General features: G+C 60.7%; 1 protein-coding gene across 3 annotated transcripts in view; it reads left to right on the top strand.

Moving 5' to 3' along the window:
• The window catches only part of VAV2 (vav guanine nucleotide exchange factor 2), a 160,952-nt gene that overhangs the window by 110,561 nt on the left and 23,965 nt on the right, over window positions 1–26,426 (top strand). For all 3 annotated transcript variants that reach the window (XM_047699270.1, XM_047699271.1, XM_047699269.1), the window contains exons 5-12: window positions 9,170–9,272; window positions 11,966–12,064; window positions 13,716–13,784; window positions 14,846–14,946; window positions 21,978–22,077; window positions 23,005–23,100; window positions 23,685–23,753; window positions 25,404–25,490. In XM_047699270.1, the coding sequence (XP_047555226.1) occupies window positions 9,170–9,272; window positions 11,966–12,064; window positions 13,716–13,784; window positions 14,846–14,946; window positions 21,978–22,077; window positions 23,005–23,100; window positions 23,685–23,753; window positions 25,404–25,490 (724 nt within the window). The remainder of the gene's footprint in view (window positions 1–9,169; window positions 9,273–11,965; window positions 12,065–13,715; window positions 13,785–14,845; window positions 14,947–21,977; window positions 22,078–23,004; window positions 23,101–23,684; window positions 23,754–25,403; window positions 25,491–26,426) is intronic.

A 26,426-nucleotide genomic window follows, 5' to 3' on the forward strand; every position in this document is an offset into this window, starting at 1 on the left:
GCCCTTCCAGAGCTGGCTACAGGACAGGCTGGGGTGAAGGCCGTCCGTCCAAACCCTGCCCGGTAACCAGGCTCGTAGGGCCTTCCTCTCATTCTCGGTGCGGAGACAGCTGGCCACAGCCGGGGAGACGGGCCGCCCAGCGCCCTGCTCCCCACACTCTGCCCTCGTGGAACGCCTCAGCCCCTTGGTGCATGGGCCTGAGCTGCCCCGACTGGCCTAGGGCTTGGGTGACCTTGAAACCCTGTTCCGTGCCCCCTGTCCCGGTCTGCTTATTCTCTGTGTCAGAGTCAGCACAAGGGGCCCCGAGGAACGAGGGCAGAGCAGACGTCGCCGTGCCGCTCTGCCCTGCTCCGTACTCCGGTGCCTGCTGGCCCACCGGTATGGCCCAGACCTCGGTGAATTTTCTTCTTACTGCCTCATCAGACCCGGGTCCTCTTAGGACCAAGGCAGTCACAGCGATTCTGTGGCCTGATTTAACAGTCCCTGCCGGGGGGAGGGGGTGGACGGGGGACGGGGGGACGTTTCCAAGACGGCCGGTTCATCTGGTTCTGGAAGGAAGCAGGGAGCAGCTGGGCGTGGCCAGGAGAGTGTCATCTTGTGTCTGATGAGGGCGTCTCTGAATGACTTTCTCCATACTCGCTTCTCGGATGTGTAGAAAGACTAGGCTTGTTTAACATCGTTGCCCTTGTGCTCAGTACATACCTGACTCCGTGGCCTGGGGGTGGGGGGCGCCTGGGCGCCTCAGTCGGTGAAGCGTCTGCCTTCGGCTCCGGTCATGATCCTGGGGTCCTGGGATCGAGTCCTGCGTCCGGCTCCCTGCCCAGCAGGGAGTCTGCTTCTCCGTCTCTCTCTGCCCCTCCCACTCATGGCCTCTCTCTTGCACACTCCATCTCTCAAATAAGTGAATAAAAATTGTAAAAAAAAAAACCCAAAACTATTTAAAACATGAATACACACAACATCCTGCATTTCTCCATGAAAGGTTCCGTGCACAGAACCTGCGGTAACGGCTTACAAACCTGCATCCTACAGAAGCCAGCCTGGAGGTCACTTTCTTCAGGGAGGCACCCTGGCCTTACTAGGCCAAATGAAGTGCTCTTTCCCCGGAAGATTAAAAAGCACACCAGGACTGTCTTTGTCACCGTGTCACCACTGCCTTCCTGCGTTTGTCCCCCAGCCCCAGAGCTGAGTTCCCCCTTAAGGGCAGGCAGCTTGACCTGAGCCCTGCGCGCTGGCCCAGAGGACGTGTCCGGTGGTAGTGGGGAGGTACTGAGCCTTCGGTTTTTCCTTTCTGAGGACCTGAGTCGCGGTCCCCATGTGCCTGGCCCCATCCTCTCAGCCTTCACAACACTGCAAAGTGGCTTGGTCCTGTCCCCATTCTGCATTTGAAGAAATTAAGGCTCAGAGAGGGTAGGTGACTGGCCTGTGGTCACACAGAAGACTCTACATGACAATGCAGGGACTAAACCCCTGAGCTGCGGTGGCCCAGGACATTCCTCTGGGTCTTACCCTTATGACCCAGCCCGGGGTGGTGGGGTTGTACTGCTGGTACTGCTTAGAAAGTGTCCTGGGAAAAGAGAGAGTTTTGGTGGGGAGCACAGGGCCAGGCAAACGGGGCTCCCTCCGGGACACTCCCAGACGGCAGCTGTGGTCTCGACTTGATGTGTTCCTACATGGCTTGGTGACCTCGGGCTACTATCTTGCCCTCTCTGGGCTCTGCTGTAGGAAGAGCAGCGCCTCCCTCACAGGGTGGGGTGAGGGTCTGCCGAGGTGTGTCCATATGTCTGTCCCTATGTGCGTCCACCCAGCCCACAGCTGGCTTCTCCTGGCTCCCTGGAGCCACCCTCCCTGCTGCTTGGCGTGGACCGAGGTCAGGAAATGTCCGATTTGGTTTCTGAGTAGCAAGTTAATGGTGGTTCGGTGTCTGGCTTCGCAGCGTCAGACAGCCTGGGGCCAGAACGCACATCCGCGCCTGTCACCAGCCGTGTTTTATGTCCACGGTAAACGCACAGGCTTGCCGGAGGCCGAAAGCAGAGGGTCTGTTCGCCTTTCTGTGATTTTCCTGGGGGGGAGGCCGGGGGGCTTCTCGGAGCAGCTGACTCTGTAACAGAATCTGGGCAGGCAGGTCGGGCCCTGGAGTCTGGGGCCGGAGGGGAGGCGGGTTTCTGCCCTCTCTGGGGGGGCAGCGGGCTATTGTGAGGACGAAAATAATTGTTGGGATTTAGCATCTGTTAGGGAGGCTGCCCTGTTAGAAAACAGCAGGAGCGGAAAAGATGAGCCTGGGAGGGGTGAGAGGGGAGTGGGGAGGGAGAGAGGTGCGAGAGTGAGGGCGGGTAGGAGTGGAGCAGTGGGTGGGGGCTGGGGAGGCCGGGGCCACCCGCGTCCTGCGAGAAGGGAACCTGAGGGTCTCCCTGGAGCGGGGGTCTGGCCCCTGCCCTGGGCTCACCTGCCCTTTCTGATCTGATCCAGGCTCTCCCCCACGAACCCGCCCGATTCGCACTGCCCTCGGGCTCACTTGTGGGTGCGGGACAGGGAGAGGCCGTCTCTGAGGCCTGCGAAGGCCCTTTCGGCGCTGAGACCTGGCCTCCTGCTCTTTCAAAACCTGGACGGTGTCTGTGTATTTACTGAGCGTGGGTCCCTGGGCTATCGTCCCACTGAACCTCCCCTCCCACCTCGAGGGTAACAGGCCACCGCTACTTACTGAGCGCCTACTGTATACCGGGCCTGTGCTGGTCACTTTCATCGAGGCTGATCCTTCCAACCACCTCGCCTGGGGGGTGAGGTTATTCCTACTTCACAGATGGGGAAACTGAGGCTGGGGTCCTCCTGCCTAGAGTGACGCAGCCAGAGACTGGCAGAGCCCAGGATTCATCTTATACTCGCCCGGCTGCCTCCCCTTGAGGTGAGCAGACTAGCGAGTCACGTTCCTGCCCCTGGCGACCTGGCATGCTCCCGACTGGCCCGAGGAGGTGGGGACCCGCCAGCTGTCATCTGGTGCTGCCCAAGGGCCGTGACGCGCACAGCTTCCGTGGGGCATGGACCTCGAGGTTTTCTGTGACCTGTGGCCTCTGATACGTTAGAGCGTCCCCGATGTGAGTCTCTGTCAGCCCGAGGGACTGTTTGGCAAAGAATCAGGCTGTAATCAGGACAGTGTGACACAAAAGCGACACGGAACAGATGGCATTGGCCTCTGCTGATTCGGAAGGTATTTTCGGATTCTGTAGGAATGTGAGACGTGGGGCTGGGGTGGGGTCAAGTGTGCCAGGCCCCGGTGGGAGGCCCTCCCCGCTATGGGACCGTGTGTCCTGGTTCCAGGTGCCAGGTTGTAGCCAGACACCCAGCAGGCCAGAGGCCAGGATCCTGGTGCAGGTGGCACTCCCTCCCGGTCAGCGCGCGGCACTTGGGACGCTCTGACACTCGGGGGCCTCACGCTCCCCTCCCCAGCCACATTTGTCGTTTCTTTTTCCTCCCGTCCAACAGCCATGGCTGTCAGGGGCACTGGGCCCAGCTGGTCTTGGCATAGATCATCTGTTCGGAGGGATGCCTGAGACGTATTGGGTGTCCCCTACCCCGTTCAGGAAACTCACTTTTGGAGACGATGACTTTGCTGAAAAGCAAAGTGACAGTGGGATATCCACGCCCATGTTGGCCAAACCGTCAGAATTATTGGGAAGCAGAGCTTGTCACCCTGTGCCGATAACCCCACAGCATTCCAGAAGCATCTGTATTTCGGGTGTAACCACTACCCTGTCCGTCTCCCCACCTGGACGGTGAGGTGCCGTCGTCCAGTTGCTGGCACAGAATCCATCTGAGGAGAGGTATCGATTTAACCAATCAGACGTGATGGGTGTTTTGTTCTATCTTAGTTGCCGAGCTAAGCAAGTATGTTTGATTTACCTTCATAATATCTTTTGAAGTTTATCTCTTTAAGTAACCTCTATATGCAACATGGGGCTCGAACCCACGACCCCGAGGTCAGGAGCGTTATGGTCTTCCAACGGAGCCAGCCAGGAAGCCCCATAATTTTGTCTGAATGAAGAAGAAACATGCTTCTTTGCTGCTGCTTTTATTCCCCTCCCTTCTCCCCACGCACAAAGTGGACGCCATTTTATCGTTTCCAATAATATCAAGAATGTGTATTTCTTAGGGCTCATTGGCTTGAGTTAGAGAACGTTTGGGAGAGTGTTTTCATAAGTGAAAGAAGGATAAACGTAGAAAGCACGGGGGTATGAGTGGTCTACGGCTGTAGGATGAGGACCCCAGAGGAGGGGAAACTGAGGCCATCATAGGCAGGTGACTGACCATTCGCTTCTCTGGTCTTTAGCGGGCTTTGGGTAACAGACATCTTGCAGAGCAGAGGGAAGGGATGGTGGCTGTGCTTTTTAGATTTTTCTGTCGCAAGTTAAGACACCAGAACACAGCTATTCGTCTCACGTTTCTTGTTGTCTGTTTATAGCTACAGCCCTGAGTGAGTCGGAAGAGGTGAAAGGGAGGGGTGCTGAAGAGGGATCCCCTACGAATGAATGGTCCTTGTCTCTATTGAGTTTGAGGAAGGAAACAGGCTGAGAGCGTGGTCGTGGACATGTGTTGGGGTAACTGCCTTGGGTGTATTCCCAAGGTCCTAGTCTGTGTGGTCGTGTCTCTTCTGTGAGTACAGGGAGAGGGGAGGGACGGCATCATGTCACTTTCACATGCAGGAACCCCAGGTTCTTCAAGGAGTGCTCACTGTGTGCGGGATCAGAGAGTTTGTGGCCTTTGCCTGAGGGCGCTCCCCAGTCCAGGTAGAAAGCTGCACTCCTGCCAGTTACGGTGTCAGAGGGAAGACATTGAGGCTGGGAGAGCAGCCAGAAAGTTAGGAAGGAAATGCTGGGAGGGAGGGACCTGAGAGGGTAGGAGGGACCTCAGAGAGTTGGAGCCCCCAGATCTAATAATCCACCAAAATCCCTGGCTGGCCATTCAGCGTCATACACACAAGAAAGACCCTGAGGCTTCCAGAGGGGGATGGGAAGTCTGTCATCCAAAAAGCCAAATTCAGCAGCATTCCAGTTGCTGCTCACTGCTGGAAAGACAGAGTTTGAAGTTTGAGTCCAACCAAGTTGACGGTGTGTTAGAACACATATTAGGTAGAAAAAATGGAATCTCTGTAATGGATCGTTTGTCACGTCTAATGTTCAGTCCAAAGTCATCAGACTTGCCACAAAACAGAAAAAATGTTGTATTCAGAAAAAAAAAAAGTCAGTAGGAACCAACCTGGGGATAAGCCCGATGTTACAGTCCGCAGCTTTTATTAACACGGTCAGGTACTTCGAGGAAAGTGCGCACCGAGTGAAGGAACAGATGGGGAGCCTCAGCAGAGAAGGAGACGTGACGAAGACAGCCACGTGGAGACGCTAAAACTGAAGACCACAATAGCTGAGCTGAACGGCCACGGACCTGCTTTAATAGAAGATGCTGACGGTAGAGGAGGGAGGTCAACGGAAGGCTTGTTCAATGGAAGGAAGACACCTGAAGGAACAGAGAGACAAGAAAATGCCAGCAGAGTCTCAGACATGTGGGGCCATGCCAGGGGTCCAACATACATGCAACTGGAACCTCAGAAGGAGAAGAGCGAGATAGTGGACCAACATGGTGGGCCCAGACTACCTAAATTCCCAAAATTCTGTGATAAAACTGCAAAATATTGAGAGAAATGAAAGAAGACTTGAAAGTGGTGGTGTATATAATATGTTCATGGATTGGAAGAGGATAGTGTTAAGGTGCCTGGTCTCCCAGTGGGCTTTTTTTTTTTTTTTTTTTTTTTTGACAAGATTATCATAAAGTTTCTAGAGAAATACAAAGGACCTTAGGATAGTTCTGAACAATCTCATAAAAGAACAAAGTTAGGGACTTAAAGCACCTGGTTTGGGGACTTTCTATTAAAAAAACAACAACAACAACATAAGTAATCAAACAAGTTGCTTTTGTCACAGTCATAGGTGAGTAGGTTGACAGAATACGATTGTAGAATTCCAGAATAGACCCACCCACACTTGTGTGGGCCATGGTTTTGGTCAAGGGGATCTAAGTGATCCAGTGAGAAGAAAAAAGTTTTTAGCCAGTTGTCCTGAAACTCCAGAATGTCCCCAAAGAGAAACGGACCTCGATCTCTACCCCACACCATGCACAGACATCTTGAGACGGATCAGAGGTCTGAGCATAAACACTAAAATTATGTAGCTCTTAGAAGGAGAAACAGACGAACCTTGGAATCCTGGAAAACAAAGACTTCTTAGACAAGACGCAGCGATTTCTTAGATGGGACACAGGACAGTCAGGATACCATAGGAGAAAGGTGTGCTAAGTTAAGCTTTTTTTTAAACGATTTTATTTTTTTATTTTGACAGAGAGAGATCACAAGTAGGCAGAGAGGCAGGCAGAGAGAGAAGGAGAAGCAGGCTCCGCGCTGAGCAGAGAGCCTGACACGGGGCTTGATCCCAGGACCCTGAGACCATGACCTGAGCCGAAGGTAGAGGCTTTAACCCACTGAGCCACCCAGACGCCCTGCTTTTTTTTTTTTTTTTTAATTAAAAATGAATGTTTTTCAAACAGACACCGCTCAGAATATCAGTAGACAAAGCCAGAGACTGGGAAAAGAAATTCATGAAACATACCTGACATGAAACTTGTGTTGAGAATATGTAAGAGTTCTGTTTCTTTTTCAATAAGAACAGGGCAACTAACGTTTTGAAATGGAGGGAAGTCTCGAGCAGGCCTTGCACAAAGGGCGATGCAGCAATGTCCAGAAGTACACGGGAAAGTCCTCAACGTCTGGCCATCGGGGAAATGCAGAACGAGAGTGCGGCGACATGGGTGGAGGAGGGGCCCCTGTGCGGGCGGTTGGCTGTCCCTGAGCCAGGTGACCTTGAGGCCCCTCTCCAGGCCTCCTTCGAGTGATTTTCATTTGTTTCATCAGCTCTTAGGAACTGTCACGGGCCCCCCACATCTTTTCCCTGCCCGCCAGAGCAAAGCCGATGTCGGTCTCCAGACGCTGTCAATGGCCTCGGCCGCCTTCGAGGTGTCTAATTTAGCAGCCCAGAAGCATCCCTTTCTCCCCTCGGTTCCACGCTGTCAGAATTCTCGACAGTGGCTTTGTCACCAGGCTTGCTCTGCCGCACGATCGAAATCGGGGGTGTCTCGTCGTCCCCCCCCCAGCCAGAAAGAACCCTCGCCCACACTTGTCGAGACACCGCTAATGTGGCAGGCTGGGCTTCTAGAGCCGTTTCCTCTGGCGGAGGTTCTGGAGAGGCAGGGGAGGTGATTTGTGTCAACTCGAGTGACCCACCTGGGGTGGGGGGCGGCCTCTGAAACGGTAGGTTCCTGCTGGGTCTGAGCAGAGCCCTCTCCCCGCTGGGGCACTGCCCTGCATTGTGGGGCTCTCCGCCTCCCGGGGGTGGTGAGGTGAGGAAGGAGAAATGTTTTCCAGGTTCCTGACAGGTGTGTTGGCACAGAAGGGCCCAGCGGTGGGCGATGGTTATGGCGTCCAAGTGCTGGTTACCGCGTCCCCGTGCTGGTTACTGCGTCCGCATGGTGGTTACCGTGTCCCCGTGCTGGTTACCGTGTCCGTGTGCTGGTTACCGCGTCCCCGTGCTGGTTACCGCGTCCACGTGCTGGTCACCGCGTCCCCGTGCTGGTCACCGTGTCCGCATGGTGGTTACCATGTCTGTGTGCTGGGCCTGCGTGGTTTGACCTTTCCCTTGCCTCCTCTCCTTCCCAGGTCGTCGGCTGCCCGTGGGGGTCTCATCAAGTTGGAATTGGCTCCCTTACCCCCCGGTGCGAGCCCCGCTCCCCGCAGAGGGAAGCCCAGATGTGTCCTCCCAGTCATGCTTGGTCTCTCGGGAGGCACCGGGGCTTTGGGGAGACCCTCTCTGGCTGACTGCAGAGCCCTTTCCTGAGTACAAACTCTCCCTCCCTATCTCAAGTAGATCTTGAGTGATCTCTACCCAGCCCGTCAGATGACAAGCAGGGTTTGGGACAGGGCCAGAAACCCATTCATAAGAACTGCTGGGTATCGTTTCTGCTTCTCTGTCCCCTGCTGCCCCCTGGCCCTGAATTCTGGCTGCCCGGTGCTGTGGCGAGGGGAGGTGCTCAGCCAAATCTCCGTGCCTTCTGGAAATCAACTTTGCCGGGGGCTGCTTTGAGCCTGGGCTCTGAGGTGTGTCCGAGCCCATGCGGGGATGGCACGGGCCCCCAGGCAGGCTGGCCCCCGAGGACGACCTGCCCTGAGGATGGACCACACACCGGACTGCAGAGCTCATCCACATGGGGCCCAGGGCCTGGTGGTCTCGCTGCATGTTGGATTGGCTCCTGTGCTGACGCGAAATGTTTGCTGGGCACCTGCTGTCCATCAGGAACGGTGCTCAGAAGGGGTTAAGGAGTTGGGTTTTGTCCAGGGAAGAGACAGGCTCATCCACAGACGCTTAGAAAACAATGGCAGATACAGCAAGAAGGATGCACTTTGTATGAGAAGACTGAGGGGAGTGGGTCCTGGATCACAGCCTGGGCTGGGGATCCCCGAGGGCCTCCTGGAGGAGGTGTCCTAGGCTCCAATTCTGGCTGGGCTGAGGGGACAGCTGGTTGAAGTAGAATCAGAGCGTGGTCCGGAGCAGAACAAGGTTGGAGTATAGAGTGAGTGGTGATTTCCTTACACTCGTGCTCGAAGCTGCATCATAAGCTCTGTGTCCCTCTCTACTCACTCTGCTTCCTTACCACCGGGTAGGGAAGGCGTCCACGTGTGAGCTCTGCCCCTTGACCTGCACACCCCCGCTGCAGGCGCTGGGGATGCCTGGGATGGGCCGAGAGCTCCCGGGGCTCCAGGTCATGGGAGGGGCGGCGTGAGTCCCCAGCATTCGCTAAAGGGTGGAGACGTTGGGGTGTGGTCACCGTAGGTCCTAGAAGCAGGGCAGGCAGAGCACGAGGGGAAGCGGACTACGCTGCCCAGTCTAAACACAGAGAAGCTCCGGGAGGCAGGTGCGCCACCCCATGCTGTGGACCAGAAGATGGAGGCCCAGTGGGAGGGGCTTGCGCCAGTACTGACCCAGCTGTCCCCTGTGAGGCCCCCTGGGCCGCATCCCCACGCAGACCTGGCTGGACCCTCCCTTCCGTGTGCCTGACCTGCTTCCCTCCTGTGCAGCGAGCATGACCTCGGGGAGGACATCTACGACTGCGTCCCGTGCGAGGACGAGGGGGACGACATCTACGAGGACATTATCAAGGTGGAGGTGCGGCAGCCCATGGTAAGTGCCCCTCACCCGCAGCAGGGCCCCGCTCTGGGAGCACTGGGTCTCCAGGGGGGCGGGGGGCTCTCCGGGGCAGAGGGAGCTCCTGAGGCTGCACCGCAGGCCTTCCCGGCCCCCGCGGGCTTCCTCCCTGTTCTCGGGCCAGGGCTTCCCTCTACGGGGCGATCTGAGGAGACCAGGCGGCCTCTGCTGTCCCGGGATTCTCCGGCGTGTGTGCTGGATCCCAGTCCCCCCGCCCGGGGAGTCTGAAAGTAGCGCCTGCTCAGCTGCCCGGAGCGAGCATCGCTCTGCTCCTTTGTGCGGAAGCAAGGAGACGGCAGACGGCTCAGTTAGCCGGCCGCGCGTCCCCTGTGCGGCGAGGATCTTTATTTCCGAGCCGGCGTTGGCTAATGATCTCTCGGACACCAGTTCGCTGCCGCGGGCTTACTGCTGGTAGCTGCTGTGCGGAGGTGGGGTTGGGGCCCGGGGGGAGGGGAGGGGGGCAGGCCTTGACCCCCGGCCCCCACGCTCCTGGGCGGTGGTCCAAACGCTGCTTGCCGACTGTGGAGGCTTGTGGTGCTGTTCGCTTTCCCTGAGGAAATGGGGGGACTTTCTCAAGAAGCAAATTGCAGTGTTTTCCTTCGGTGTGGGAGTCCAGCTGGTGCTGGAGAAACAGAGCTGGGGCGACAGCTCCCCAGCGAGGCCTTCCAGAGAGGCCTGTCCCTCCCTGGTGGCACCTGCCCTCCACCAGCATCACACCAGGAGAGGCACAGGGAAACATGACAGTGGGGTTCACAGCCCCCAAACTCTGCTCTTCGGAACGGAAAGGGTTTCCCGTCGTGCTCCTGAAGGGTCTGAGGGGTCCCCACCATTTCCAGGGGTCTCTCTGTGACCCCAGGTCTGCCCAGGGCCAATGCTACCCTTCCCCTAGGCAGCCTTGCAGTGGGGCAGCCGTGCCCCTGAGCCGGTCCAGGGGGCCAGTTATAGGGCTGGAAGGCCAAGCCGTTGCCCCACAGACGGAGATCCTCTACTCTGTCCAGAGAGCTCCCCTCTGTGTCCGTCCTGCAGAGACCCCGGCCGGGTTGGGGGGGCGGTGGCTGTCCCCAGAGCCTGCTGCTGTCCCTGGTCCTGAAGCGCCTGGAGCAGGCAGGACCCAGGCTGTTTGCAGGACCTGTGGGGGCTGCGGGGGACACAGGCTGGCATCCTGCCCGCCCAGCTCCGCTCCGTGTCCCGACAGTGCTCCGTGCTGCTGCTGTCATTGTCCTGGCCGTCTGGCAGGGTGGGCCTCTGCCTCCTGCCCATCCTCCGAGATAAAGCAGGGGGTTTTACTTCCTCCCTGGTCATGTCCGGAGCATTCTGAACAGGCTAACCAGAAGGTAGACGGAGACCTTTGCAAAGGAAGATAAAGCCGGAGGATGGCAGGTGCCACTCTCAGAGCCCACACGCAAAGAAGGGCCGGGCACCGTCCCTCCCCACACAGCCAGGCTGATGCTCGGGCTGGTGGGCAAAGGGCTGTGACGGGATCCTGGGGCTGTGGGGGAAAGGTGGGCGGGTGCTCCGGAGCACAGTCCGGGTAACGAGCTGACATTGCTAACTGGTTCTGTCTGTGATTGATTTCCCCACGCTTTCAGATAAGATACATGCAGGTAAGTGGCAGACGGGGGGGGGCCCGGGTCAGTTCTGCCGGCGCTGTCTTCCCCGCCTCCCAGAGAGGTCTCGGATCTCTTGGGAAAAGCCTGGGACCCTGTCCTCAGGGAGATGCTGTCAGACCCATGTTTTCACACTTGGTTTTAGGGGGGTCGTGGGCCCCCAACACCCCCCTGAAGCCCTGAGGGCAGCAGTGTAGTGCCCAGAGCACTGGGGCGTGGGAAGGAGCCCTGGGTAGCCTCAAGCCTGATCTGGGCCCCCCTGGGTGATGGGCCCCACTAGCATGTTTCTTTGGAGCCCTCCGGCGCAGCAAACTCCTGGGGCGTTTCTTAGGGGAGGAGGATGGGCTTAGGGCAGATAGCTATCCACGTGGCATGGCATGTGGCCCAGACCCGGTTCCCCAAAGCCTCACTTAGGGACCCACGTAGTTCACTCAGCCTAAAGGACACAAGGAGAGGGTCTGGAAGTCCAGAGCGCCTCTAACAGTGGCCCCCCTGGCAGCTTCTTCCCCATCCCCGTGGCCACACAGGTTCCTGGTCGATCCTGCCTCTGCCCACGTTTCCCCGAGAGATGGGGAGCAGGCCCTGTCACAGAAGTGTGTCCCTGGTGACCCCTGCCATTGAATTGGCCCCTCAGGACCCTAGGTGGGGGCCAGAGGACCCTGGGAAAGCCCAGCCCTATGGTAACAGCTTGGCGCTGAGTAAGCAGACACGGGTCCCCGGGGAGCTGGTCAGAGCCTTTCCCCTCGCACATAGTGGGTGCTGTAAGTATGCCACACCTGTTGTCTATGCTGGAGGGGCTGACTCCTGAGGGCCCCACGCTGGTCTGGTAAAATTCAGAGCAGGGCAGCGGGGGCGCAGATTCTAGAAGGTTCTGTGTCATTCTCCAAGCTGTCACCAGTCCTCAGGTTCATGCCACACACACCCCCCGTGCCTCAGTTTCCTCATCTGCAGAAATGGGGAGGGAAGGGTTTGGGCCCCCTTCCGTCTCCTATCTTGGCCCCCCGTGTCACTCCCGGTGACCGCATGGCCAGGCCTGGCTCATGCCTTGTGTCCTTCCTGTAGAAAATGGGCATGTCTGAGGATGACAAGAGGAACTGCTGCTTGCTGGAGATTCAGGAGACCGAGGCCAAGTACTACCGGACCCTGGAGGACATCGAGAAGGTGGGTGTGGCCCCACCCCTCCTGGTGCCACCGGTCCCTGGGGCACGGCAGTCACCAGGCACCCCCTGTCCATGTTGCTCACACAGGCCGTGGGCTCCGGCTGGCCAGTGTCCTCATGGGCTGTGTCCCTTGCCCCCGGTCCCACATCCCAGCCCTCGGACCTCAGCTTGGCCCGGGACGGTCCTGAGCTTGTCTCTGCGGCTCCTTCCTGCCCGAGCTGGGCGTCGTCACGGCTTCTGCTCCTGACTGCACCGGGCTAAGCTCCTGCTGTATACTCTGTCCTGCAGGCTGGGCGCTAGGTCAAGCGCTTTGTGTATACTTTCTCCCCTAAGGCATTCTCTGCCCTTAGCTTCCCACTCTGTAAATTGGTGGCTGTGAGCGTCCTGCCATTGGGACACAGGCCCCATGATGTCAGTCTGTGGAGCCCCCACGGCAGACCCTGTGCTCCCCTGAGTGACTGGTCGGTCCTCTCTCCCTGCTGGTCTCCTGAGCTCTTCGAGGACCCCAGAGGGGCCTTCTCCTGCCCCACCCCCTCCGGCCTCCCGTCAACACTGGCTCAGGGACATTTCCCTGTCACTTGAGAATCCTTGGTGCCAGCTGCTGGTGCTGACTGGCGGAAAGTCCGTCATTGTCTTTAGGGCAGAACCTCCCTAGCTCGTCTTGCTTGAAGCGTAGGGCCACGTGCGGCGTGACTGCGGAGCTTCTGCTGGGGGCCTAGGATCCCCTTGGCCCCTCCCTGGTCCTGCCCAGGCCTCAGAATGACATTTCCCCGGCTCCTGCCTCAGCCGGCCCCGTGTGCCCGCCCCTCCACAGGCCTTTCTGCAAACATACCAGCCCCTCCCAGCCGCTTGCTTTGCACCTGCCCGTCCCCGGGGAGTCCCCCTCCGTCCGCCAGTCCCAGCCGCCGCGTCACAGGCAAGAGCACCGAGTCACCGGCCAGTGCCGGTCTGTGTTGGCTGCAGGGAAAACTGCTTGGCCGCATGCAGCGGCTGCCCACCTGCTGTTCCCTACGTGACCAAGGAGAAGTGTGAGGGGCCAACGTCCTGTAGGGAGAGGGTGGCAGGTCCTGGCCGGCCAGGCCTCTGGGGCACGAGTTGACTGTTTGCCACACGCATGTCTCCTTGGACTCCTGAAGGACTCTGGCGGGACCCCTCCCTGCCACGGTGGGGCTTCTGGGGTCGGGGGCACCTCTTTGGATGACAGGTTTGGGCCGCACTCAGGGGTCTGAGTGTCGGGCGAGGAGTGAGGCCCTGCTGTGCTCACCTCTCTGGCCTCAGTTTCCTGAAACATCTCAAACAGCTGTATCGGCACCCAGCCCGGGTGGCAGTGGGGTTGACATCCAGCCTGTGGGACACGATGGGGCTTTGCCCATGCGGTGGGTGTGGGCGCTTGGCTCCGTCGTCCCAGCCCTGCGCTCTCCCGTGCCATCGTCACCCCGCAGCACGAAGCCCACGTCTCCCTAGAGAGCAGGGGTCCTCCAGTGGCACTGAGCCCCGGTGGTGCTCTGGGCCTGCCTTACCGCCCCACGGAGAACCCCTGCCCCTGTGTCTTGGGGAGGTCGTCAGAGCCTCTCTCCCTCTTTGGCAACTGTGGCCTCGAACAGGGCTGGTACCCTCCAGGAGAGCTGACGGTGGGGGCTTTCCTGTTCCAGAACTACATGACGCCCCTGAGGCAGGTGCTGAGCCCGGCAGACATGACAGCCATCTTCATCAACCTGGAGGTAAGGGTTCCAGGCGGCAGGCTCCCCCCGACTATCCCCGTGAGTCCTGGGGAGGGGAGTCCCTGCCGGGGACCTGGTTGGCTGGTGGTACGGGATGCTTTTCGGACTGACAGACGGGAAGGGAACAGCCACCCTTCCCTCTGAGAGCTTTGGCCTCAGGAGACAGGAGGTTTCCGGAAGCTTCTCCAGACTGCTGTCTGTGCTGGGGAGTACCACTCAGATGCACATGCCTTGGAAGGGGTTTGAGCTTTTTGTCGTCAGCTGGAGAGCAATGGGTCCCCTCTGGCTCTCTGAGGAGAGCCCCTCACCCCTCAGCACACGTGCACACGGACATGGGAAGGTGATGCCCTGTGAGGAGGCTCATCCTGACACGGCCAGCAGAGCAGGGAGGGGTTGGTGGAAGGCTCCAGAAGCTACACGCTGGTGGGCTTCCTCCAGGAGTGCCCGGCGGGTGTGGCGGCTCCTACCTACCTCCCATGGCCCCTTGCGAGCTCGAGGGGCAGGTGCTGGTCTCCCAGGGGAGGCTGAGCCAGACTCGGGGGCTCTAGTGCTCTGTGTCCCCTACCTGGAGTCTGTGCTGTCGTGTGTGTTCGCCAGCACAAATGGCCATGGGCAGAGTGGGAGCCGGACTGGGGGCTGTGGGGAGCCCTGGAGGGCTACCTGCTAGTTGTCCAGCCGCTCTGAAATGGGGACAAACATCTGTCCCCATGGAGAGAGTCCGCCCCTGGACCCCCAGACCAGGGCAGAGCGTCCCATGCAGCTGCACACAGCAGGAGGGTGACAAGGCTGCTGGGCAGCCACAGTCCCCGGGGCCATCTTGGTCCCATTCTGGCCCTGGGGCCTGTGCTGGTTTGGCGACCCCGTGTCCGGACAGGCCATGCAGGTCCTTTCATGTGCCCGGCATAAAGTGGGATGAGACCCTGGTGTTGGCATGGGGATACGTGCCGGCGCCGGCCCTTCCCACACGTGTCTGTAATTGCACCAGGAGGGAGCGATTCGGGGGCGCGTGGCCCTCCCGGCCTGGCGCACCCGTTCACGCATGGGTTGCTGGTTCTTCCCAGGACCTGATCAAGGTACATCACAGCTTCCTGCGGGCCATTGACGTGTCCATGATGGCGGGCGGCAGCACTCTGGCCAAGGTCTTCCTCGATTTCAAGGAAAGGTGAGTGGCAGGCCCACCTTGCCTATCCCTCCGCGTCTGCAGGGCCACAGGTTCTGCGCTAGGGGCAGGGCAGAGCTGGCCGGTTGGGGTTTTCTCCGGTGCACGTCTCATGGTGATGTTCCCAAGGCCCGTGGCTGTGGCCCTGCAAACGCCTGTTCTCACTCGTAAACCGAGAGAGCTCCCCACCCTTCCTGCCATCACAGCCGGAGGGATGTCCCCCTGGAGACCCCCTGAGGGCTCCACCAGCTCCCTCTGCCTCTGCCTGGGGATCTTGGTGGCCAAAGGGTGTTCTCACCAGCACGGTGCACCTGCTGGCTGCCTGCCCCACAGGCATCTGGCACCTGGGAGTCCGCCCCTCCAGCTCTAGGCCCGGGTGGGGTGGTGGCACGTGGCCACCACTTGAAGGCAGAAGCCAAACCTGTCCCTGCAGGGCTGAGTACGATGCTTCTGGGGGTCTGGGCCCCAGGGCTTGAGGCCACTTCCCTGCTTCGTTGCCTGCGTATGTCACGGGACCTTGATTTCCTAATCTGTCCCTCAGGGATGAGGATGGCATCTGTGCCATGTGGTGTTGCGAGGGTCATGCCTATGCTGCAGACGTGGCTTATCTGTGTCTACTGAGGGCTTCGATGGCCGGGCAGGCAGAGGGCCCAGGCCAGGTGGATGGGCTGGGGGGCTCTCAGCGGCAGCTGAGGGCACAGCCACTCAGCTGCCCTGACATAACCCAGCCCCAGCCCCCAGTGTGGGGAGACGGCACTCCTGGCACCAAGGAGGGCAGTCCTGGGTCCTCCCATAGTGCCCCGGTGTCCTCTAAGTCTCTGTGGCATTGGGCAAATGTCCACGAAGCCCGAGGGGACATATATCCTGCATGTCAGGCGGCCTCTCTCCTCCCCATGGCGTCCAGCTGGTTCAGCCGCGTCCAGACGCACAGATGCCACCGGGCAGCCTACGGCCAGAGGTCCGCCCGCCGGAATCGCTCCCCTGATCGCGGCTCCGCCAACTGCCCGGACCCCTTGACAAGCGTTGTTGACGGAGGGTGACCACTCTTTAGAAGCCAACGCAGGATCCTTTTTAAAGAAGAATGATGTTGGTGTCAGAGGCCTCCATGAAGCTATTTGGTAGTTTGCTTTAAGCCTCTCTGTGTGTAACCCCGACGGACGGAGGGGTATAGAGCCGCCTTCGGTGCTCCAACATGTCCTGTGGGAGCCTGGCGGGCGAGGACTGGGATTCTGGAAGCTGCTGAGTAGATGCAGGGGCAGCTGTCAGGACGGCTCTGCCGTCTCTTTGTCCCCATATATCTTCACGGAGCCTGGGCAGCTGCGTCTTTACAGCCGGGGACAAAGTCCGATGCCGTGAAGCCCCGGTCGGGTGCCTGGTGCTGTGGGAGCGCCCACGGCAGCGGTCTGGCCACTGAAGTCATGAAAGGACTCTTGGGGGACGATGCCCTGCCTTCTGCCCTTCAGGCTCTGAAGAAGGCGCTGGAAGGTTCTATCTCGATGGCTCTTGTATCCGGCTGCTCACCAAAGCCAGCTGGGGGCTCGTTAAGAAAGCTGGTGCTGGGTCCACTCTGCGGGGTCTGGGGGAGGCCCCGCGGGGGCCGGTTGGGAGCCTGGTCCCTCTTGTCGTCAGTGGGGAGACTGTCAGGTGACCGTCGGCTCGGCTCACGCGCCGTCCGGGCCAGGCAGCCCATCACCGGGCTGGACTCCAGGTGCCTTCTCCTGCGAGCGCCTACCTGAAGGGGCTTCGCCTGCATACCCCGTGACCAGGCAAGGACCCCTGAGCCCACTTTCTGGGGGCCATGGGTTGGGTCCCCGGGAGGTGTGAGGGAGCAAGCAGTGCCGGAGCACAGGGGGCAGATGTGAGTCCGCTGGCCGGCCCCAGGGGCAGAGGGCAGGCCGGCTCCCTTCCCCGCCCCTGCCACAGCAATGTTTTCCTCTGACCTGGCTGTAAGCCTGTGTTGGGGGGGCAACTCAGGCTGGAGCCGTCAGACACCCCCTCGCCCCGGAGGCAGGCCCATTGCACACGTCTCCTCTGTCCAGAGGGAGGGGAGGCCACGGACCACGCAGGGCTGCCTCTTAGGCCTGTGGACCTACCCCTGGGGCAGCAGTGATGGGTTGGGTGGCCAGGGGACAGACGGGTGACCTGCCCTTCCCTGGGATCCTCCATATGCCGGGCCCGCCCTTAACAAGGCCACCAGCCTCTGCGCACAGCTTTGGGCCTCCCCTGGCTCTTGGGCTTTGCTCCTGCGGGGATGACTCATTTCTACCCGCAGGCCTCGGGGGCCGGGCTCAAGTCGGGGCCCATTTGGGGAGGGGCCGGGCTGCGTCCTGTTGAAGTTCACGTGCCCAGTCCCTGTAGTCTGTCCCCACATCCGTCTTTTCTGTCCCTTTGCCTCCTAATTTCTGAGTCTACGGTCCTGAGGCTCATTTATACACCGAGTCCACAAGCATTTATAGAGCGCCTGTTGTGTACGGAACAGAACAGCCTCAGCTCTCACTGGGTAGGGAGGGACAGGAAGGAATGGGAAGCAAGTTCACAGACAGAGGAAACGGGAGGACGGGAAGAGGGAGAGGAGTAGGGTGCTGAGGACCAGGGTGAGCGACAAGGAGCCGTGAGGTGGGGGAGCAGAAGCTGCCCGGAAGGCCCCGGGGTGAGGCCAGAGCAGGAACTGGCGGAGACCAGAGGAGCAGATGCGGAGGTGGGCCAAGAGGAGATTATCTAAGGTGTGACTCGAGGCTTCTGTAGGAGGCTGGAAGGCCAAGATAGGGACTTAGATTTTTTTTTTTTTTAATGAGGGTAGGAGGAAGCCACTGAGGAATTCTCATGACAGGACCGGGCAGCTCATCACAGATCAAGGACAGAGTAGCATCCAGAACCAAGTGGCAGAAGATAATCACCTCCCTCTTTTTGGAGCTAATACTTCCATTAATACGGTTAATATAGCCCTAGTTCTCAGACAAAGCAGATGCTCCTCTTAGCCATGGCCTGAGGGGACAAGCCCTCACGGAGGGAAGGTTTGCATTTTGCAGATGTGAATGCAACAGAGAGCCACGTGATTTTCATCTGTAGCTGGGATTGGCCAAGCCTGGTCGGTGGGTCAGGCCAAAGGACCACCCAGGGGACCAGCCACAGCCACTTTGAGGCCCAGTGAGAAGGTGGGATCTGGCTCTTAGGAGGAACTCCCTGGAGCCTCGCAGAAGTGCTTCTAAGAAGAGCGGGCAAAGTCAGGATAAGATGAAAGGCAAGTCCCCGCCCGCCCAGGTCCCAGGAGCCTTGAGAGAAAGGCTTTGCCACAGCCCAGCGCTCTGTGCTCTGTGCTTTCCGACTGCTGAGGGTGTCAGGCTGGGTGACACTGCCGCTGGTTATGGCTTTTGCCCACGGGCCAGGGTGTCAGGAAAGCTGGGTGATCCCCGTCAGCCCTTGCCGGGGAGAGCCCCCGTGTCCAGGCTCCTCGAGCCCCGTGAGGTTCAGGGTTGCCTGAGACCCTCTGCCCTAGAGAAGCTCTGGCCCCCCTCGTTCCAGGCCTCCTTGCCCAGATGGGGAAGTCGGGGATTGGAACAGCAGTGGCGACTCGGCCGCGGTCCCGGCTCAGTCCTGTGTCTTTGGTGCGTACCCGGGAGCGCCTCCTGTGTCCGGGACCGGCTCTGGCCCAGTCCCCGGGCACCGTGGGAGTTTGGAGTTCGTGACAAGGAACAGGGGATACAGTCAGGAGACGGACAGGTCTCCCCCGCCGCCCCGCACACTCACGTCTGCCCCCCAGAGTAGGATCCGAGTTGCGAGTTCAGGAAGTTCATGACACAGTCATGTGGACACATACCAGGGTTGTGTCACTCGCCTGTACACGAGTGAGGGACCTGGAGGCGACACCGTGTGTTCAGAGGACGGAACAAGATGCTGGTGCGCCGAACGGGCGGGGCTGGGGGCACAGATGAGGCAGGAACGCCGGACATACAGCGCTCGCGCAGGTGCCCCACTGAGACCTCGAACCGTGAATGAAGCCCCGCGTATGTGTGTGTTGCTTTAATTCCAAAAGTTGGGTAATTTTTCTCAACAGCACCAGATGCTGTGCTTAGAATTGAGGCCTGCAAGTCTCGCTACCTTAGCTGCTTCCCTGTGTGGCCCACGCTGCCTGGCCCGCAGCAGGGCCTGGAGCGTGTGCTGTGGATGGCGGTGAGAGGCCTGACGGTCCCGACAGAAATGGTCTCTCTCGGTTCTGGGGCCAAAATCCGGGTGTGGGCAGGATGGCGCGTCCTCTGGAGCTCTAGGGAAGGAGGCTTCCTGCCTCTGCCAGCTGCTGGTGGCCCCCGGTGTCCTTGTCATGTCCCCCCGCCCAGGTCTCAGCTCAGCCCTCATGCAGCTCCTCTCCATCTCAGGCCGCCCACGGGGTTGGCGGAGGTGAACAAGGGCTCAGCCCTGGGGTGGCCCAGATCTCCAGCATGCGGGGACCAGGAGATGGGTCTGGGGGACCCGTGGATGCACGTAGGGGTCTGGCCTTGATGCTCCCTTGCTGGGCGACCTTAGAAGTCATGTCACGTCTCAGAGCCTCAGTAAGTGGTGTTTTGGAAGGACGGGCTGAGCTGGGGTGCGAGTGTGCGCCCTGGCCCCGCCTCCTTCTGCCCATCAAGCTTTGCTCTCTTCCCTGCTGGGGCCCCCTGCCTGCCCGGAACCGCCATGGCTGCACTGCCCGAGGTCAGGCAGGTGCGGAGTGACGAGGCCATTCAGCCACGTGTCGGGCCCCTGAGCAGGCCAGGCCTCCAGGCTGGATGCTGGGATATGGGGACAAATGGACCCATCCCCGGAGCTCAGAGCCGTATGGAGAGGGGATGGCCCGCTGCTGCCTCTTACTTGACTTTGCACAGGCCTGTGCCCAGAGGCTCCCCACCTATGTCCTTGCTTTTCTGTCTCCCTTCTCTAAATCCAGGGACACAGTTGGGAGGGGAAAGGCTGCAGAGCTAGAAATGATGGGGCAGCGTTTTGAGGGCTGAGTAGAAGTTTGCTCGCCAGAGAAGGTTGCAAGTGCAGTGTGGGGCTCCGGGGTGTGCTGTGAGGACGGCGGGGGTGGGACCCACTCTCCATACACCGTGTTTGCCACAGACCTGGGGCTGAGATGAACCAGGGTATGCTGAAGTGGAGGGAGGGCCCCTGAGGCTGCCTTGGCCGGCTCCAGAGCCGCGGGCCCCGTGCTTAGGAGAAGCCGCACAGACGTCCCTCCATGGGAGCAGCTGGGCCGTCGCCAGGTCTGCTCATTCAGAGCAACTGACGGGAACCTTGGAGTCTCCAGTCTCCCAGATGCTCCCAGAGACAACGAGATTGAATCAGCTTTTATACGAAGATTTTCAACTTAATAACAGGCTCATTTAAGCGGAAACCGGGGCTCAGGTTCCCATGCAAAGTGCACCTGGCTGGAGTGTGGCAGGTGCGGCCGTGGCACCTTCTGCCTGACAGACAGCGGCGGGGAAGGTGGGCTTCTGTGTGAGCCCCAGGCCAGATCCGCCCCCCGCTGGAGTCCTGGAATCTCAAGCTCTGATGCCCGGGAGCCTCACAGCACACAGGCCCAGTGTGGCCCGGACGCGGGCGGGAGCCGGGAGGAGCTCCACCATGTGCCATCTGTGCCCACCTTGGGGCTGCTCTGAAGTCGTGGGCTCGCTGGGTTGGAAACATGCTCTGAGCTTGCGGCTTTACTCCTCCAGGAATGTGGGTGTCGTCTGTCCCCAGCGTCCTCAGGCCCTACAGTGGGAGCCTGGGGAGTCCCCAGACCAGGCCACTGCTTCTCAGGAACCCATCTCCTTGGAAGCCCAGCCAGTTCCGGGCCCAGCCCACCTGCCCCTCGGCCCTCGCCAGTGGCCCCCGGGAGGCAGTGTCCACAGCAGACAGAAGCGGCCCTGAGCCCATCTGGACTCGTCCCAGAGACGGTCCCCAGCTCCTGGAGCCAGGCTGGGAGTGGCCTCCGGACGTCCCTGGCGGGGGTGTCACTGGAGGCCTTGGAATGGGCCCAGCCTCCCGACGAAGCTGCATTGGCAGCCAGGCCCTCACCTGTTGCAAGCGGGTGACTCTCAGCAGGGTCACCAGGGCCTCAGTTTCCCCACCTGAAGAATGGTGCTGAAGGCCCCTCCTTTTATAAATGGGTGAAGGGCTCATGATGGTGTGTGTGACACACCGGAACGAGCAGCTCCCAGAGGTGCTGGCTGGGGCCGTCATGCTTGTTGTCACCCGCGTGGTCCTCCCGGGGCCGACTATAGTCGTGTGACAGGATTCTCACAGCCAGTGTCAGGCTAGTTACCCAAGGCCTGGAGAGCGCTGGGCTCCTGGTCCAGGGGCTCGGTCTGCGAAGTCTACGGTGGGGGTTGGCCATGGTATCCGAGGGTGTCGGGGGCAGGAGAGAGTGGCCTGAGGCTGTTCCCAGCACCCCCGGGCCTGCGTGGCCCTGTCCATCCCCCGCCGTGCAGCGTTCCGGGCTGACATCACCGTGTCCCAAGGGAGGGGATGCCTGGGACTCAGGCGGAGAGCGTCGGTGTCATGTGGCAGCAACAAGGACTGACCCCGGGTCCCCACGCCCTGAAATGTCAGCCCGGGGACCACCACCCCAGGCAGGTGCAGAGCCAGGACGGGCCTCAGTGCTCAGAGCCTGCCGGCAGGAGTCGGAACCTTCCAGGGGTCCCCCAGCTCTGGGGAGGCGGGGGCTTCTCTCCTGGCTGGCTTTGGCCTTTCCAGGGGCAGGATGGGATGGCAGTGAGAAGCCCATTCCAAACCCAGTCCTGACCTGAGAGAGAGCCAAGAAGGGGGACCTCCTTGGGTTCGGGGAGAGCAGGGGAGCCCCTCATTCCCAGCGTCTTGGTAGCTCTCCTGCCTGGCACTATGTCGGGAGCAGAGAAGGCAGCCACGTGGAAAGAGCAGAGCCACAAAGCGGGTTGACGTGAGGAGCTGTCACAGGGAGACACCCGTTCGCCGCACACCTGCTGCGTCCTCCGTGGGGAACTCGGCGCGGCCCGCAGCCGCGGTGGCTCGTTAAGCTGTGCGCGCGCTCGCTGTTCCAGGCTGCTGATCTACGGGGACTACTGCAGCCACATGGAGCGCGCCCAGAGCACGCTGAACCAGCTCCTCTCCGGCCGGGAGGATGTCAGGCAGAAGGTCGAGGTAACGGGGGCTCCCGGCTCCTGCCCTGCTCACCCGCCCCTTCCTCACCCATTGTGTGGGGTAGTGATGGGACAGTTTCTGTAGATGCTTTTCTCAGTGATTTTCTCCCTGTGCACTTGTGGCGGGGAGGCAGGTGCAGGTCACCGTCCCAGGCCCGAGTTCCCTGCGTGCAGCCGAGGCAGACCCCTGGGGCCAGATCCAGTGCAGCAAGGGGCTGACTGACCCCTGAGCCCGGCCTATGCAGACCCCATGGGGACCGCAGGAGACGGATGTTTGCTGGGAGCCCAGGAACCTCCCTCCCATCGCTGTCTCCACCCCAGGCTCAGGGCCAATCTCTGACACTTGTCCAAGCGCCCATGTGGGCCCCTCTCCAGGACCCCCTCCTCATCCCCCTTGCCGGGGGCAGCTGAGCTGCTCCCCGAGGCTGGGATGCCCGTGTCACCTCCAGCTGGTCAACCTTTCCAGGGTGAATCCTGGTGCAGGGACCCTTTGCTCTTGCAGTGCTGGGGGGCATGTCCCCTGCAGATGCTTGATGCCCGTGTGTCTGGGAAATCAGTGGGGAGCCCCTGGTTCCTGGGGGTGGCCCTGCCTCGTGTGAGAGGGCTTCCCTGAGGATGCCGAGGCCGGCCGGGGCTGGCTCCAGATCCCAGAGCCCTCAGGTGCCCACTGCAGACTCCTGGGCTATAGAGCGGCCGTGGGACCCTGCCCGCCTGCAGGGGAGCCGCTCGTCTGCGTGCACCTGCTTTGGGAAGGGTCTGCAGGACACGCTGCCCATTTGGGGAGCCGGGCCAGGGAGGGACCGGACACCCGGGCCCCAGGTCAGGGCTGAGGTCCGCCCCTGCCCACTGCCTCCGCTGCGGGATGGGAGCGTTGGGGTCCAGCAGTCCGGGTCGGGGTGTTCATCCCCTGCTGCTCTTCTGTTACCAGGAATGCACGCTGAAGGTCCAGGACGGGAAGTTTAAGCTTCAAGACCTGCTGGTGGTCCCCATGCAGAGGGTCCTCAAATACCACCTCCTCCTGAAGGTGAGTCCGTGCGCACGCTCCGGGGCCGCCTGCAGCGGCGGGGACGGGCCCCCTTGGGCCGGCATGAGAGAGGAGCCAGCAAATCCGTACTCACAGCCCGTGTGCGTCCGTCAGGACGGTGTTTCACCGGAAATGGACAAAGGGAAATTGGGATGGAAATCTGTGAGAGAGCCGAAAACTTGAGAGACAGAAACATGTCCCCACATCGGGAGTGAGAGTGGCCTGGTGGGGGGTCACTTCACCCAGTCTCTGAGCCTCCTGGTAGCCACGGTGGAAATGGCCAGACAGGCCTGGGGAGCGACGGTGGTGTCTGCCATGGGTCCACCCGTCACCGTTCGCCCAGAGCCTGGCTTCATGCTGATTTAAAGGGCTCCCCGTTCCCCAGCAGGTCTGGGGACACCCCCTTGCGAAGCAGTGTGTCCCCTGGGTGAGGGCTTGCTGTCTGTGCTGGGTTGGGCTGCTGAACTGGAGCCTGGGCCGGCGGGTGAGGACGTAACCCTGAGGGCCTGGCTCTGAGCCACACCCTGTGCCTGGGGGGGCAGCGTGTCTGCATCGGGACCTGGACGTCTCTCTTGCCCCTGCAGGAACTTCTGAGCCATTCCACCGATCGGCCCGAGAGGCAGCAGCTCAAAGAAGCGCTGGAAGCCATGCAGGTGGGTAAACTGAGGCAGGGAGGGTCCGGGCCGGCGTGGGGCTTCACATACCAAGTCTGCGTGCTTTGACCGGAACGGGACTCGCTGACAAGCCTCATTCTGTCACCACAGATTAAGCTTTTCCTGGGAAGACAACAGGAGCAGAGTGGTGGGGGGAAAAGAGGGGGTAGGGGTAGGGGTGGGAGCTCCCCCAGGGCAGAGAAGGTGGGTGGTGGGGGCTTCAGGCACTCGCCCCAAGCATCTAGGTCCCTGACCTCCCTGACCCGTGGCGACTTCCCTGGGCGTCCCTTCCTCCTGCTTTCCTGACCGCCCACCATGGCTCTTGCCAGGTCCCAGGCACTGGACTCAGTCTGGGCCGTCTGGCCCCGTGCTGCCCACTGCCCCAGTCTATGGCTTTTGCTTCTGAAATGCCCTCCCCACCCCACCATGCCACCTCCTCTCCTCTCCCCACTATATCCATTGCAAGCCTGGAAGGAGAGCTCAGTTCGTGCCCTCCCCTTGCTCTAAAGCCTTCTTTGGCTCCCCACTGCCCCCTGAGTCGGGCCAAGGCTTCCCATGTGCCTGGCTGTGCAGCTGTGTTTGCCACTAACGCCCTCAATCCCAGGGAGGCTCGGCCGCCCCCACACTCCTATATGTGCCCCATCCTCTTCTGTCTCTGTGGGCTCGGGCTAAACCTCCTCCTTGTCACCTGGCCGTGTCCTGCACACCCTCCATCTTTGCAAGGTGACCTTTCCCAGGAGGTTTGTCCCCCACCTCGAGGATGGCTGTGCTGGGATAATGCCATCGCCCCTTTGTGCTCATTGCTCCCTGATCATGGTCACCTGTGCCCCAGCCAGGCACATGCCCAGCACAGAGTAGGTCCCCTCCGTGCTGCTGCTGGGCAGGGGGACGACAATGTCCCTAGCACCTCCCAGGGGGAATGCTGACCTCTGTACCCTCTTGGGTGAGCTCCTTCCAGAGGGCAGGGGTCCGCCTCCATCTGTGGCTTCGACCCTATCCCCTAACCTAGCCCTGGCATCGCTGTCCAGCCAGGCCCATCCTGAAACGTTTCTGCCCGAGGCTGCCCGGCTAGAACTCGCTCCCACCTCGGCCTGGCTCAGGGATTCCGCCCGAGGCAGCTTGCCCTGCTGGGGAGTCAGTGCCTCCGGCGGGATTCTCCGGAACAGGGCTTGGGGTCCCCTAGCCCCCAGGCTGGTGCTGACCACCCCGGGGTTGGGGTGGGGGTGGGGGGGCTGCGGGCACCGCCCCCTGGTGGCCGGCGGGAGGGCAGCGGCGTGTGGACAGCCAGAGCTAGACCACGGGGTCACCCAGGTCACCCAGGTCTGCGCGGCTCCATGGGAGTTCGGGGCCTGCCAGGTGCCCGTTCCCCCGAGCCGAGAAGCGGGCTGCTCAGGTCGAGGTGCTGTTTTCTTCTAGTCTGAGCTGGGGGGGTCGAGCGGCCGGGCGGAGAGACGCCGTTCCAGGAGGTGGCGGCTCGGCTCTCACCCCCGGACACGCCGCGTGAGGGTCGGTTCCCGGTCTTAGTTTGCCGGTGTGGCAGGTGGGGTTTCGAGGGCCTGCTGCTGCGGTGGTGGGTGGCAGGTGCCCTGACCGTGGGGCTGGGGGTGGGGGTCGGCCCGCTGACCCCTCCGCCGCCTCCGTTGCTTTCAGGACTTAGCGATGTACATAAACGAAGTTAAACGGGACAAGGAGACCCTGAAGAAAATCAGCGAGTTCCAGAGTTCTATAGAAAACCTGGTAAGTGTGGCCGATTCTCCAGAGTGGAGATTAATTAGGGCTCCACACCACGTTTCAGAAGTAACTTCCACGATCTCCGTATTAAATAAGCCGGCGGGGACCCTCCTCTCTCCGGGTCGGGGAAGCAGGCGCAGCCATGCACAGAGGTGGCCTCTTGCCAAGGGGCAGGCACTAGGGGAGGAATGGTCCTGACCCCCTCCCGCCCTCCCTGACCTGGACCGAGGACAGAAGGTTGTGGCTCCTGGGGGACCCTGAGGCTCCCTGCCCGCCCTGAGCTCTGCTGTCCCTCCCCAGGAGGGACAGTGGGGAAGGTTTGACTGCTCTGTCTCGGGACGGCCCTTGGCTTCTCCCCTCCCCCTCCCTTCATTAGTCAGGGCGGAGGCCTCTGACAACCGCTCCCCAGCCTGGTTCATCAGAAGCTCAGGCTTGGGGCATGGGGCGAGCCACTGTGGCTGCCAGGAAGAGGAGCCGCGTTGTCCCAGACTCTGGCTCTCCCCTGCCAGCCTGTGGCGCGTTCTCAGATCTGCTGGATGTGCCAGCCAGGCTTTCTGTACCCCAACACCACTGACATCTGGAGCTGGGCCGCGTTCTGTTGTGGGATTTGTGCCGTGCATTGTAGGGACTGAGCACCCCTGTCTGTGCACTCCACCCTCGGGGATCCCAGACATCCATCCCCGAGCGTCGCCTGAGTACAGAGTCACCCGGCTGAGCCTGCTGGGTTTGCCCCCGACACTTTCCCGGCCTGGCCCCCTGAATTGGCAGAGTCTGGGTGAGTCTGTCCGGGGCACATCGACACAGAAGCTTGGGCAAACAGCATTATGATGTGATCCCAGTGTTCTGTCTTTTTAGGAAGAGCTAGAAATGCCCGCGTGTAAAGGAGGGGAAGGATAGAGGTGCCCCAGCACCCTGGCCGTGGCCTTAACCCCCGGGGATCAT

Source organism: Lutra lutra, chromosome 13 (genome assembly GCF_902655055.1).
Source record: "Lutra lutra chromosome 13, mLutLut1.2, whole genome shotgun sequence".
Taxonomy (NCBI): Eukaryota; Metazoa; Chordata; class Mammalia; order Carnivora; family Mustelidae; genus Lutra; species Lutra lutra.